At 41.3% G+C, this 14973-nt stretch overlaps 1 protein-coding gene across 6 annotated transcripts in view; it reads left to right on the top strand.

Moving 5' to 3' along the window:
* Positions 1-14973, top strand: part of DAB1 (DAB adaptor protein 1) — a 1271953-nt gene that overhangs the window by 1181387 nt on the left and 75593 nt on the right. For 3 of the 6 annotated variants that reach the window (XM_033225043.1, XM_033225042.1, XM_033225041.1), the window contains exons 5-8: positions 11871-12002; positions 12660-12779; positions 13237-13275; positions 14888-14953. In XM_033225043.1, the coding sequence (XP_033080934.1) occupies positions 11871-12002; positions 12660-12779; positions 13237-13275; positions 14888-14953 (357 nt within the window). The remainder of the gene's footprint in view (positions 1-11870; positions 12003-12659; positions 12780-13236; positions 13276-14887; positions 14954-14973) is intronic. The other 3 variants (XM_033225046.1, XM_033225045.1, XM_033225044.1) reach the window with 1 other exon arrangement.

Below are 14973 nucleotides of genomic sequence, written 5' to 3'. Positions count from 1 at the left end.
TCCATAGTAAAGTAGGGAAAATAATAGGCAAGGTTGTTGGGTGAGTGGAAATGAGGATTATATATGTAGAGTACCTAGCACAATGCCTCGCATATAGCAGGAACTCTCTGCATAGCAATACCTCCCCTTTTTTAATGTACTGAAAATAAAGTCTGAATTCTTATGCATGTTTGGAGAATCTTCCAAGTTTGGGAATCTGCACCCCGACCCACCCAACCCCTGGCCCGGAGAGTCAGGAATACAAATTATTTCCATACTTATTCAGCCTGAACTTTGAAAAATGTTATTGCTGAAAACAGAAAGATACTGGCTGATAAAAAGGAACAAGATGATGTCTTTTGCAGGGACATGGATGGAGCTGGAAGCCATTATCCTCAGCAAAGTAACACAGGAACAGAAAACCAAACACCTCATGTTTTCACTTGTAAGTGGGAGCTGAACAATTAGAACACATGGACACAGGGAGGGGAACAACACACACTGGATGGAGCCTGTTGGGGGATCACCTAATACCTAGGTGATAGGTTGATAAGTGAGCAAACCACCAGGGTACACTTTTACCTATGTAACAAACCTGCATGTCCTGCACATGTATCCTGGAACTTATCATTAAATTAAATTTAAAAAATATGAATAACATAAAACAAAAAAAGAAAGATACCGGCTGACATGTATTGATGCACGCCATGGGAATACAAGAAGGAACAAAGGAAACTGGCAACTCTAACGTGAAGCACTTCTAAGCACATGTGTCTTCTTAAAGACTCCCTTATGTTTTGGACCAATGGTTGACTGAAGTGGAAGTGATAAAGGTCTTTTGTCTGCAACTGACTTTCAGTTAAGTCATTGAAGTGTTCAGTAGCTTGGTTTCTCCTGTTCTCAGAGAAAGGGAGAGGGAGTGGAGGGAGAGAAAGGAACATGCTAAGATTTAATTTTTTTCCAACTTATCATGAAAATGCTCAAACAAAAAATGTAAAAGGATAATTCTAAAACTTAACCTTTTGCCGTATTTGCCTTCTCTGATTCTCTCACTAGATAGGTTAAAAGATCAATAGATAAATAGATAGCTGGATAATAAATAGTTATATTAGGTGTGCGCATAGCTACTGGGGTTTCATTGCTTCTGGGTCCTTTTGGTGAACAGTGCTAGGAATATGTATTTTCAATCAAGTTTGTATTGATATTTCCAATTCAAATTTAACATTACAGAGTTATTTCTTAAGTTTTTAAAGTATTTGTGTCTCATTTTTCTTTCACTGAAAATCTTGTTTTTTTAATAGCAATGTATTTATGTTTGTGCTTTATCTTAATGTATAACCAAAGACATTTCATGATTATAATTCCAATATTAATTACTACTAACAATAAACCAGGCACACACTTGCATGTCAGTGAAACTTGCTCAAAGCCCAGATCAGCCTCCTACTCCCTGGGCAGGTCACTTCTCTCTGAGCCTGTTTCCTCCTGTCTAAGGTAGGAATAATGATGATTACTATATTGTTCAGAAATCCCTCAGTTGCAAGCGATGAAAAACTCACCTCAAAAAGTCTTAAGCGAGCAACAAAAGGAATTTATTTACATAACTAGAAAGAAATTACAGGGTTAAATGAAAATCTAACCTGAGAGAATCCAGGTTCTCAGATGACATCATAAAGCTTGAAACTAACTTTTAGCTCTTTTGTTTTTCTGATGACTTGATTTCCAAGTGTTTCTTTTTCTCATCACCCTTTAGCCACTGCAAGACCATTATCCTGTGAGCTCCAAGGAAGTCCTCATCTGAGGAAACTACTCTTGGTGCTTGAACATTAAATTATGTAGCTATTAGATTGAGAACCTTAAACTCAGTTGCCTGGGAGAAAGACCTAAAGCGTGAAGAACCTACTATCTACCAGATGCTCTGCCAGACATGTTAAGTGATCTTCCTTACATCCTTATGAGAAAGGAATCATTCCCATTTTACAGATGAAGAAACTGAGCCTCAGTGAAATAAGGTGACTTGTTCATGGCCACAAAACGATGGAGGAATTCAAATCCTTCTATATATACTACATGCCTTCTGGAAATGGCGAAAGGACAGCACAATATAAAAACTATATGTTTAGTAAAATAAGGCGTTCCCCACTTCCATATATGCACATGTAGTGCCAGCTTTAGAGAGCCAAGACTGCATCCTACTCATCTTACTGTCTCCAGAACCTAGTGTACCTTAGCACCTAAGGGCTTTTGGGGAATGAATGTGAGTTGAATGAGACAGAACAGTTATTCTATCCCACTACTAACTGTGATTATACATAGCCACGTCCTTGATCACGGGACATAGATTTCAGTTGAACCTCAGTGTTAGGAAACTAACACTGAAGCAAGTTTCCTTATTTAAGGGGTGTGAGAGTGTGTGTGTGTGTGTGTGTGTGTGTGTGTGTGTTTAACTTCTCTTTAGCAAAATATGCTTCGTTGTCACTTTGGTGATTGCTAATTGATAAAGCACACCTGGCTCCACTTTGCCTGTTAGACAAATTTAAGCCCAACTCACAGGTCTGGAATACCCTCAGCTGGTTAACTAGTGCATCTCCTTATTTTTATGCAAGGAATTCATGCACATCTTTCTAGACTGGTGTGTGTATAACGTATGTTTAGAGAGCTGCTAAGAAGAAGCTGATTTTTTATAGCTGTTGTCTAGTTATAAAAATTTTAAAGAAATTAAAGAAATGTTGAGAACAAAAGAGGACATGAGTATTTACTGAATTCCACCTCATTTTAATTGTTGACAAAACAAAGGCTTAGAGAGGAAAACGGATAGGGAGTCAGTGGAGTTTAGAAAGAGACCTGGACACAGAATCCTGCTGACAGACTCATTCATAATAATGTTTACTGACAAATTTATAGAGACAAAGGAGAATGGCAGTTGCCAGGGACTGGGAGGAGTAGGGAATGGGGAGTTGTTTAATGGTAGCATGGGTTTGGGAAGACAAAAATTTTCTGGAGATGAATGGTAGTGATAGTTGCAGAGCAATGTAGATGTGCTTAATGCCACATTACTGTATACTTAAAAATGGTTCAAATGGTAATGGTAAATTGTATGTTATGTATATTTTACTACAACAGTAAAAGCATAGATGTACAAAACTCTTATCGTATGTCAGGCACTGTATTTGATGCTTAGGCTAAGATGATAAGAAAAGAAAATGTTGCTGCTGCCTGCCTGGAGTGGCCTCTAGTAGTGGAGACAGACACTGATCAATTCATCCCCATACATAATGGCAACCTGAGGGGTCTCTCCCACTCCCAGTGGAAAAGTCGAGGAAGTAGAGAGGACTTGCGTCATGGGAACCTGGTCTCTGCTGGAAGGTCAGGGAAACTTGCAAAGAGAAGAGACATCTCTGCTGAGATGAATGGGGGAAAGGAGTGGAGCTTTCTAGGTAACTGGAACAGCATATGCAAAAACCTGAGCGTGGTGCATTTGAGAGACTGTAAAACACCAAGGTGGTGGGGAACAAAGGGGCATGTAGTGAGTCAGCATGGGGAAGCAGCCAGATCATACAAGGGGCTTTGCAGGCCCTGGCAAGTATTTTGGTCTTTATTCTAAGAGTGATGGGTAGCTTTTGCTGTGTTTTAAGTACTAGAAAGATGTATCAGATCTGCCAGGTTTTCTTAATCTCTTCATACTGTGGTGTGACTGTCAGAGGAGAGGCCAGCATAAGTGGATGAGGAAGGACTGAGGATACTGCAGTAATCCGGACAGGAAATGATAGCTGTGTGACCTGGCATCTGCTGGTAGAGATGGAGAGGAGTAGACAAAGTGAAAGTTATTTGGAAGGTGATATTGACAAGATGGACTTGGTTATGGGGGATAAGAATGAGGGAGACTGAATGGGCTCAAGGAGGGTTAGGTGATGGTGCATGCATTAAATTTGAATACGAAAGAAAAAAGCATCTTATGTTTTTCTTTATTAAATAGCATCTTGATTGTAGCAAAAATTAGCATAAATAAGAAGAAAATTACTAGTAATTCCACCACTCAAGAGAGAACTCTTGTTATGTACACATATATGGATGTGTATACATTTTTTCAAAAACAGGATCATATTGAACATACTATTTTGTAATATGCTTTTTTCACTCAACAGAATGTTGTGATTGTATTGTCACAGCAAAAAAATACATAGTTTCACAAGATAATTTTTTCAGTACTATGTACTATTTCATCTTATAGCAAATGCATTTTCTTCAGCCAGTCAGCTAATGCTCAACATTTTGGACATTTCTAACTTTTCACCATACTAACAGCACTGCAGGGAATATTTTGTACTCAAGTTTTTGCCCAGATATTTTGTTCTTTCCGGATAAATAAAGAAGAATCATCCAGTGTATGCACATCTTTAAAGCTCTGAAACATACTGCCAAGCAGCCCTCCAGAAAAGTTGCACCAAATCACACTTCCACCAATAACAAAACACCTGTAATGGCTGATAGGTACCAACCTTTATAAATGTGCCTTGCCCTATTCTGGTCACTTTACATACATTAATTTACTCATTCTCATAACAGCACCATGAGAGAGATACTATTGTCATCCTTATGTTACATGTTTCCTCACACTTTGGTCAATACTGGGTATTATCTTTTCTGTATTTTTCATTCTGGTGGGAAAACTGGTATCTCATTTCTATCTTATTTTGTATGAATCAATTTAATATTTCCAACAGCATTTTGGGTTCCCATATCATTCTTTGTATTATATAAAAAGAAAAGAAGTTTCAGAAAGTTAAAGTCATGTGTGCAAAGCTACACATCTAGTAAATGGTAGAGCTTGTATTTGAATTGCATTTCTTCTGGCTCCAGAGTCCGTATCTTTCCTCCATTATTACACCACCTCTTCAGCAAGAGACTACATTATTTGGAAATCTGGTCTTGTCCTTGAGTAAAAACTTCTAGATTTCAGGATGCCAACCCAGGGAGCACTTCACTCTGACCCGCTCCATTGAGCATTTGATGATGGGGTGCCTGGGGGCTGGTGCAGAGGTTGCCTCATTGGCACCACCATGCAGCAAGCGCATCCAAAAATATGTTAGAAAAGAGAAAGGCCTTTGTAATGAGCCTGGGCCTCCCTTTGTCTTGTGAGGTTTTAACTACTGTAATTGCTTGTAGTATGAAGTACTGTTTTTTCATGTATCTATTTTTATTCTGTGTCTCTCTGCTTTTCTGTTTTTTTGTTTTGTTGTTAACTCACTTGATTCCTGTTGGGTATTTTTCCTGTGAATAGTATTGCCTTGGGAAAGCATACACTCTTACACACACACACACACACACACACACACACACACACTAATAATATGAAGTCTAAAATAGGGTAGAATTTATTCTTAAAAAAAAAAAACTAATGGTAAAATCTTCAGCAGATGACTTTCTAATCCATACTGTATTTAATTGGCTGTATTGAACCATACTACAAATTAAGTCTTCTCTGTAATTTATTCTGTCAGACAGTAACCCTCCAAACAATTTGATACTTCATTTAAACATTGGTAAATGGCTCATGGAAATACAAAGAAAAAAGATTTAATGATGATCAGGTAAGAAATTCTCTGTTCACAGAATGAATCCTATGTGAAATGTTATGAATTAACCTGAGTCATTTATTCATTGAACATGTATTGAACATCCAGCATATGTAGGGCCTATCTTAAGGTCACTTGGTCTTTCTTTCTTTCTTTTCTTCCTCCTCATTCATTCCTTTCATCCTGTACTTCCTTTCTTTCTTCCTCCCTGCCTGCCTTCTGTAGCACTTACTGTTCAGAAGGTGCAGTATTAGGAGAGGGGGTAAGATTAAGAAGAACCAGATGTGGATCTTTCTCTGAAGGGCCTAACATTCCTGAAGGAGAGAGAGAAAACATGTGCATAGATGTTCCCAACAAGGTCCTGCTCTCAGAACCTAGCTGCCTTCACACATTCAGTTCTGTCTAAAATGCCCATTCTTCCTTATTTTCTGGAGATTTCCCATCTATCCTTAGAGCCTCAATTCAAGGTCACCTCCTTTGTCGAGCCTTCTCTGATGCCCTTCCCCCATTCCTGCCCCAAGCCTATGTGACATACTGGGTACACTTTTAATATAAAGCTTGTTGTATTATATTGTGATTGCTAGTTTCTTTGCCTACCTGTTTTATGAGATTGTGAACTCCTTGAAGAAGGGACTGTGTGTTTTATTCATCTGTGCAGCCATAGCACATAGCAGGAAACCAGCAACATAATACGCACTCAATAAATACACACGCTGTGAGTAACTGGATGAATGGATAAATGCAAAAGAAGTACAAAGCATCCTGTGTAGGACAAATATAATGCAGTGAGATCTAGGGATGGGAATTATTACTCAGGGAAATGGGATATCAGGGTAGGTTCCTTGCATGGGCAACATGTCAGAGCTCTGCCTTCAGTCATAGGTACACTATAGGTCTGTGAGCTGATGAAGCACAGGCCAGGGCATCTGCAGAGAAAACCATGTGAGCAATAGCACGAGGTAGGAAAGTACAAAATTCAAAGAGAGAGTAAAGAGCTCCTCCGATTATTTGCAGCACAGGTTACCTGAAGCTCATGCATAGGAAGGTCAGAATGGATTGAGGACATTGATACCTGGATTGTCCTTGGAATTCTTTAGTGATGACTTTTATCCATGATGCGAAAAAGAGTTCAGGACGGCAGGGATACGTGAAGCCGTGGCAGAGAGCTAGGGTGTTCCTGAAGGCTCTACTTTTAAAACAAATACCTGTTTTGCTTTTGGCAGTAGTTTAATATCTAGACTAAGTTTTCCCAAGACAGTAACTGTTTTCAAAAGGAAATGTGGAAGATGGGCAACCAACATCTGCCTTTTTTTTAACCCTCTGCCTCCCATTCTGGCCGGTATTCTCTGGTTGTTCTCCCAGCCACCTCTGGAACTACCTGCAAGGCCCCAGGAACTGACCACAGAAGCACTCCTGGGATGGAGCAGTTGTTATGCCCTAGTGGGAGGTGACAACATGCTAGTAGCCCTCGCTCTCGGTGCCTCCTCAGCCTCGGCGTCCACTCAGGCCACGCCTGAGAAGCCCTTCAGCCCACCGCTGCACTGTGGGAGCCCTTCTCTGTGCTGGCCAGGCCGGAGCCGGCTGCCTCTGCTTGTGGAGAGGTGCGGAGGGAGAGGCGCTGGCCAGAACCGGGGCAGTAAGCGGCTTAACACCTGGGCCAGCAGCCGTGAAGGGTGCGCTGGGTCCCCCAGAACTGCCAGCCCGCCTGTGCTGCACTCGCATTCCCGCTGGGCCTCAGCCACCTCCCCACGGGGCAGGGTTAGGGACCTGCAGCGCGCCATGCCCCAGCGCCCCCGCCCCAGTGGGCTTCCAGGAAGCTGGAGCCTCCCCAACCAGTGCGGTCCCCTGCTCTGCAGTGCCGGGTCCCATGGACCACCCAAGGGTTGAGGAGTGGGAGCGCGCCCCTGCACAGGATTCACTAGGCAAAGCCAGCTGGGCTCCTGAGTAGGACGGGGACTTGGAGAACTTTTATATCTAGCTAAAAGATTGTAAATGCACCAATCAGCACTCTGTGTCTAGGTTTGTAAATACACCAATCAGCACCCTGTCAAAACGGACCAATCAGCTGTCTGCAAAATGGACTAATCAGCAGAATGTGGGTGGGGTCAGACAAGGGAATGAAAGCAGGCTGCGGCAGCCAGCAGCGGCAACCAGCTGGGGTCCCCTTCCATGCTGTGGAAACTTTGTTCTTTCGCACTTTGCGATAAATCTTGCTACTGCTAACTTTTTGGGTCTGCACTGCCTTTATGAGCTGTAACACTCACGGCAAAGGTCTGCAGCTTCACTCCTGAGGCAAGTGGGACTACGAATCCACCGGGATTCTGGACGGGAGGAACGAAGAACTCCAGACACGACGCCTTAAGAGCTGTAACACTCACTGCAAAGATCTGCAGCTTCAGTCCTGAGGCCAGGGAGAGTACGAATCCACCGGGAGAAATGAACAACTCTGGATGGGAGGAACGAACAACTCTAGACACGCCGCCTTAAGAGTTGTAACACTTACCGTGAAAGTCTGTAGCTTCACTCCTGAAGCCAGCGAGCCCACGAACGCACCAGAAGGAGGAAACTCTGAACACATTGGAACATCAGAAGAAACAAACTCAGGACACACCATCTTTAAGAACTGTAACACTGTGCAGCTTCATTCTTGAAGTCAGTGAGACAAGAACCCACCGATTCTGGACACACTAGGACCAAAGGCTGCACCTCACCTTTCTGCCTATGGATGCTCAACAGGTGCCAGAGACAGCCAATTCCTGAAAGTAAACTTCAGGGCCATGCTGTCTTGACCTTTTTCTTCTTCCCTTGCCTTCCTCATCCCAGCTTATCAAGGGATCATCTTTTTGTTGTTGGTTGAGAGAGCCAAAAGTCTAAGGAAAGGAGACTTTCATTCTATGTAATCGGGTTTCCTTTTTTCAGTGCTTTATTATCCTGAGTAGGAAAAACACCTGGGTTTAGTATTGGCCCTGCCATTTCAATCTCTGACCTTCAGTCCCTTCATGAATAAACTCAGGATTGATGTTAAAGGTTCCAACTGTCTGATTGTGCTGATAAAGTCTACTTGAAGACGTGGGGCAATTTTGAGGCTCAGTGAACAAGAATTTTCATGATACACTCTTAAGTTTCTAAAGCGAATGTGATAATGCAATTGTGGGATTAGCAGAATTCTAATGTATTTGTGTTTCTAAGTATCTATGTTACGTCTGCATGGTTAAGGTTGGAGAGAAGGAAGACATATCCCCTCACTGACTCATTTCCTAATGAATGAGACACGTTCAGAGCAATCCTTTTTAACATGTCATAAAATTAACTATGAGAGAGAATAACGTTACAAATATCTTTAAGCACTTCACGCTCGCACACACAGCTACACTCTGCAAGGCAGTATTAGGTATCATCAGGCATTAAAAATGTTTTGATTTTAAAACACTTAATGAGGATTCCCAGATAAATTAAAACATCTCCATCTGCTGTCTTGCCTGGTAGGTGATATTTTACCATTGCACAATCATCTCCAAAGCTAATTCCACCAGGAAGACTTCTAATCGCAGCTTAATTTTAGAGCAATATTCTACTTGGCAATCAATAAGGCACTGTCGTCAAACTTTGATTTAATAGGAAACGTGGATAACATTCTCCACATTATGCAGAGAGAGAGATACTTTTAGGAAAGGAAGAGAAGAACATCTTTGTCTCCCACTTTTCCCTGCTGCCTACCATTCTAGCGCACAAAAGCCTGTAAATCAATGCTCCCATGTTGCGCGAATGTAAATCTCATCAATTTTACATCATTAACACCATGAAAAAGCTACCACTCTTTGAGCAATTTTCCTCTGCTAACTAAATATGTCCTCTTAATAAAACAAAAATTAATGGATCCTAATTATTTTGCTAGCAAATATGTCCTTCTCCGCCAACTTATTTGTGTCAAAAACCATTAGACTCACACATTCATTTTATTGCCACTGGAGGGACTAGGGTAACTGGGCAGTCATACCACCATTAAAGCATGATGTCCAGTGGGCAGTGGGCAGCGTGGGCAAGCATGAAGCCAAAGAGAGAGTTCTAAGAGTAGTCAGAAAGGTTAGTGAATAGTCAGACCCTGGAAATTTAAGGTAAGGTAGAAAATTCTACTGCAACAAATGATTTATGAGGTCAAATGCCTGGAAAGATTGCAACCGGCCAAGAGATGGACAGTTTAGATCAGTGGTCATCTAGGCGATGACCGCCCTGAAAGCCAGAGGCCCACTGTACCAGGTGGCTAGTTTTGTAGTGGGGGGTCCTAATGGCTTAAAAGGATTTGGGAAGATGGAATAAGAGCTTAGAGAGTATCTACTCCAGTGGTTCCCAATGTTTTTGTAACTAACTTCTCCTGTGTTAACATTTCTCTCTCCCTCCATGGACTCAGTAATGGGGAAGATTCTGTCTACCAAAAAAACTGCATTTGTAATCATCCATTTTCCTATTTGGACTATTTAAACCATAACTAATTGCCAGTAAGAGAATATACTCAAATATGAGCTAAGGAATATTAGCAACACTTAGCTGATATAATTCCAAATAAATGGCTGGGTGCAGTGGCTTGCACCTGTAATTTTAGCACTTTGGGAGGCCAAGGCAGGTGGATCCCTTGAGCCCAGGAGTCTGAGACCAGCCTGGGCAACATGGCAAAACCCCATCTCTACAAAAAAATGAGCTGACTGTGGTGGCATATACCTGTAGTCCCAGCCACCCAGGAGACTGAGGCGAGAGGATCACTTGAGCTCGGGAGGTGAAGGTTGCAGTGAGCCAAGATTGCACCATCGCACTCCAGGTTGGGTGACAGAGTGAGACCCTGTCTCAAAAAAAAGAAATTCCAAATAAACTTGGCATTTTCATTTGCATGCACATAGAAATGTATAGACTTATTAGGAGTAATTAAAGATTTCTGTTTAGCTTTTGAGATTTTGAAAATTGCATGGGGCCTCTTTTTATTACATTGAATGACTCCTAAGGATCTAGGGCTTTGGGTTATGAGCCATTGATCTGGTACATACCTCCCATTTACTAGAGGGTTAAACTTGAGGTACACAGGGATACACTGGGTACCTTGTGTTTACACAGTAGCTAGAATTCAAGCCTCCTAATACCCAGTATAATGAAAAGGCTCTTTATAAGGACTTTAAACATACCATAAGCACCCAGATGAATATACAAGCCTTCACAGAGTACTGTTGAATGAGGATTGTTTTAAGTAGGTTTCGTATAGGAAAATAACCATAAAGATCACCATTACCCTATAGGATGGTGAACATTTTTTGTTGAGGCTCAGATAATGAAGGCACAAAGGTCAACTATAAAAGATTTTCAAATGACTAATTATCAATCTCAGTTTACTTTAGTTCAACAACTATAATCCAGGCATAGTGCAAGGTGCTAGGATGACAGGGATAAGGAAGACAGAACCAGGTGGGAAAGACAGACAAGGACTCATGCAAATATATCAGCGAAGGAAGACCTGTGAGAGTAAGGAAGTCCAGGGACCAACATTGGAGAAATTCATCAGTTCAGTGTCATTAGAAAGTAAAGTTCTACAGAAACACAAATGAGGGTGGAATTATTTCTCCAGGGAGAGAGAAGGCAAGCCTTGTTCAGAGGAAGTTACACACAGGTGGTACTATTTCATATGGCCATTGAAAGAGAAATAGGATTTGGACAAGTGAATAAAAAGAGTTGATGTTGCAGACAGAGAGACCTAGCAATGAAAAGCCTGAGAGATATGCATAGCCCCACCTCTACCCCCAGTGGTGACTTTGGACAAAACAGAGAAAGGCATTTATTCCTCAACACACTCTATCACCATCTGCTGGAAAAGTGTTGTCACCATGCACATCTATAGTTCTGAGTGTTAACAATACTCCCTGGAGTTGTACAGTGTACATCCTCCACCACAGCACACAGAGTCCCTGAGAATTTAAGTAAATTAAATATCAATCCAAAAGTTGGACTGGGGTGTGTCATGAAAAAAAGATCAAATAGAAGCCTACCCATTGAAATAAACTGGCTGGCTCTAGCAAGCTTAATAAAGCCACCATTGCAGATGCTTCTTCAGCATATGAACAATCCTGTGTTTCTCTCTGGTCACAGCATTAAGGCCGTAGAGGGAAGCCTCCATTTCTCAAGGGCAGGCGTAGCTCTTTTACTTTCCATCTGGACTAAACAGCTTTTCCAAAGCCCTTCGGGCCTGTTCACACATAGCTGAAACACATTTCTTATTGATCAACAGCTCGAAGGGAAAGTCCCCTGAAATATGTTCTTCATTTTTTTCTCTGATAGGCCCTTCAGCATCATCATGCTGTTCATGAAATATCCTACATTGCAAAGGACATTACAGATCACCGGGCCTTTGGATATGTTTGTGGGAAGGAAGGGAATCACAGATTTGTGGCCATAAAAACAGCCCAGGCGGTGAGTATCCCTATCCAAGAAGGGAGCCTTTCCTTGGAACTCTGGGAGGACAGTCCTGTGACTCCGTTGGTCTTTGAGGGCGCACTCTGAGATATGACCAAGTAATGCATTTCCACTGAAGTTGCTGCTCACATTCCCATCTAGAAAAGATAAACAGCCTTGAAGCAAGGAAACATGCTCATACCCATCCAGTTTATTCTTTTCCTTTCTTTTTTTTTTTTTTTTTTTACACTAATGGGTATTTCCTAATGACTAATTATTTTCCTTTCTGATTAAACTGGATGGAGGCACCATGTACAAATAAGTTGCCTTGTGTTCATAGCCTCATTTAAAAAGAAAATAAGAGAAAACAAATAGCTGTTTTGCATAAGGCCTACTCTAATTTTATTGTATTCTAAATCACTAATAAATAAAAGCAATGCCTTTTATGCTTATGATTATTATGAATTTGCAAATATAATTAGTTGAAGAAATGAACTTTAGCCTAGATGCAATTTGCTAAACCAGTATAAACAAGGTAGAATTAATTAAGAATGGAATGCTTTCAGATTAATAGAAAAAGGAAGGGCTGCGGGTTGTCGCCGCAAAAACAAAAATTGGTTGCTGCATCTCAGTACCATTCCCTTATGATATGCCTTACCCCACCTTTCACTCCAGGCTGAACCTGTTATTCTGGACTTGAGAGATCTCTTTCAACTCATTTATGAATTGAAGCAAAGAGAAGAATTAGAAAAAAAGGCACAAAAGGATAAGCAGTGTGAACAAGCTGTGTACCAGGTATACCTGTGAATTTATCCTTGCGCTACAGATCGGGGCTTCAAATAAACACATGTAAAAACTGACAATCGGGCCTTCTCTTCCTGCTGCCAAGTAGAAATAAATGAAGATGAAAGATTCCTGTGTAAATTACAGGACCCAAAGCAAGCCATTAGAAATTATCCCTTATTCTCTTAAACTCTAGACATGTTAGATGAAGTGAAATCTCGAATTCAGAGAAAGATTTCAGGGGTGGAGGACCCAAGAAACACAATTGCTTTTGCTATCGTTAACAGTGGGGTGGAGGTGGGGGTGGCTCTAAGGGTTTTGACTTTTCTGTTTTTTCTGCCTTGATGACCCACCAGCCTCTTCTGCCCAGAGCTGGTTTCTTTACTCTCCTGTAATTTCTGAATGCAGTCTCACATCTCTTTCTTTATGTCCTCTGCTTTTCACCTTCCCTCTCCTTATTCTGCAATAGACAATATTGGAAGAGGATGTTGAAGATCCTGTGTACCAGGTAATTTCTGAAACTAGTTGGGGTTTTAGATTCAAGAGTGACTAGACCTGTGCCAGAGCCATTTTGTCAGAAACCTGAAGAATCCACTGACTGCAAAACCTGGAGAGAGACCAAGATTATTTCTGAGGGTGAGGGCTGCCAGCCCCTCCAGGAGCAAATTTCCATAAAAACTAACAGAAGTTTGGCCGGCATCGGTATCTTGGGATTTGGAGATCCGCTTCTCCCTTCTTGCCTCTGCCTCGGCCCCCTTCACAATCTGTAAAAGTTTGATCCCAGAGCTGAATGTTTTCAAGAGTCTCTTGAATATTCTGAGTTCATTAGAGAGAATATGAATAATGAGGTGGCTTCTCTGAGTTAAGAACCAGAGGTGGGGGCTGACATTTTGGTAACATTTCAGCGCAGACCCAAAGGATGGTTTCTAAGCTTTAGAAAGGCTATGAGGAGGGCTCTCTGACCCTCGATGGGGCAAGCTGACCCTCCGATTACCTGGCTCATGCCATAGGAGCTGTTGGGAAGAAGGAAAGAGTGACCTTAAAGACACTTCTGCCCCTAGCTTTCTCTGGACTCTCTTCAAGATCTGCAGCTCAGTGGTGGGTAGAGAAGTGATCTCTCTTGGGGTCAAGTATATGGTCTGTTCAAACAGAGATGCAGAAAAAAAGGGAAAAGACAGCCTCTCCCTCCCCTGTGCTTATTCTCAAGGAGAAAGAGAAGCCAAAAAAAAAAAAAAATGACTTTTTGAACACAAAGGAAAATATTGAACTTACAGTTCTAACTGGGATGCATAGGTGTTCTTTGTGTGTGTGTGTGTGTGTGTCACATACGTATTTTATATAAATGCTTATTTTCACACAAAAAGCTGGTACTGCTACAATGAAAGTAACATAATATAGATAACTTGAAGTGGAAAAAGTATCTAGTGTATATGGCAAACAAAAGCCACAGATGCACGTAGTGACATGCTCTTGCTTGAGAATACTGAGGGCCAAGGATTTGTATATAATATGAACTTCACCCTCTGGCTCACTGGCTTGCACAGAATGAAGAATAATAGCCTTTTTGAAATGTCTCAGTCCTGTAGAGTCTAAAACATGCACGTGGAAACATCGATTTAACGTATTTTAAAGTGAGAATGTAAAATAAGGTGATATTTATGATAAAGGAGTTTGGGACTTCCGAGCTCTTCAGAGTTTGTTTAGGATTTTGAGCCTTATGGGAAAAGGGACGCCCCTCAACTGTAACCCACACTTTACAAAGTGTGGGATCCCAGGCATTCCAATGAGATAGCATTCATACTCATCACTACCAACGTATTCAGATATTACTGAGACAAATTGCCATTGAATGAAGAGGTTATATCTCCAGAAAGATCTGCAGAGGCTCAATGCAATCACTGCTGAAATACTGACCAGCAGACCTGTGCAGTTTTCCTTAGGAAAGGCAGGAATGTACAAGGTACATTTTGTTTCAATAATTCAGTTGTGTCTTTAAGGTGTTTTCTCTTATGCCTGCTTCTTAAATGCTCACTGTGATGTGTATCTTAATTTCCAAATGCTTGTTTTTCCTTTCTTCTTTTTCACCTCTGACCTTTCCTTTCTGGCTGCTCCTGTAATAGTATATTGTGTTTGAGGCTGGACACGAGCCAATCCGTGATCCCGAAACGGAAGAAAACATTTATCAGGTATAAAATTGCTTGCCTCT

The sequence above is a fragment of the Trachypithecus francoisi genome, unplaced genomic scaffold (genome assembly GCF_009764315.1).
Source record: "Trachypithecus francoisi isolate TF-2019V2 unplaced genomic scaffold, Tfra_2.0 Lachesis_group12, whole genome shotgun sequence".
NCBI lineage: Eukaryota > Metazoa > Chordata > Mammalia > Primates > Cercopithecidae > Trachypithecus > Trachypithecus francoisi.
The sequence above is the reverse complement of the archived record's forward strand: the minus strand, read 5'-3'. Positions and strand labels throughout refer to the sequence as shown.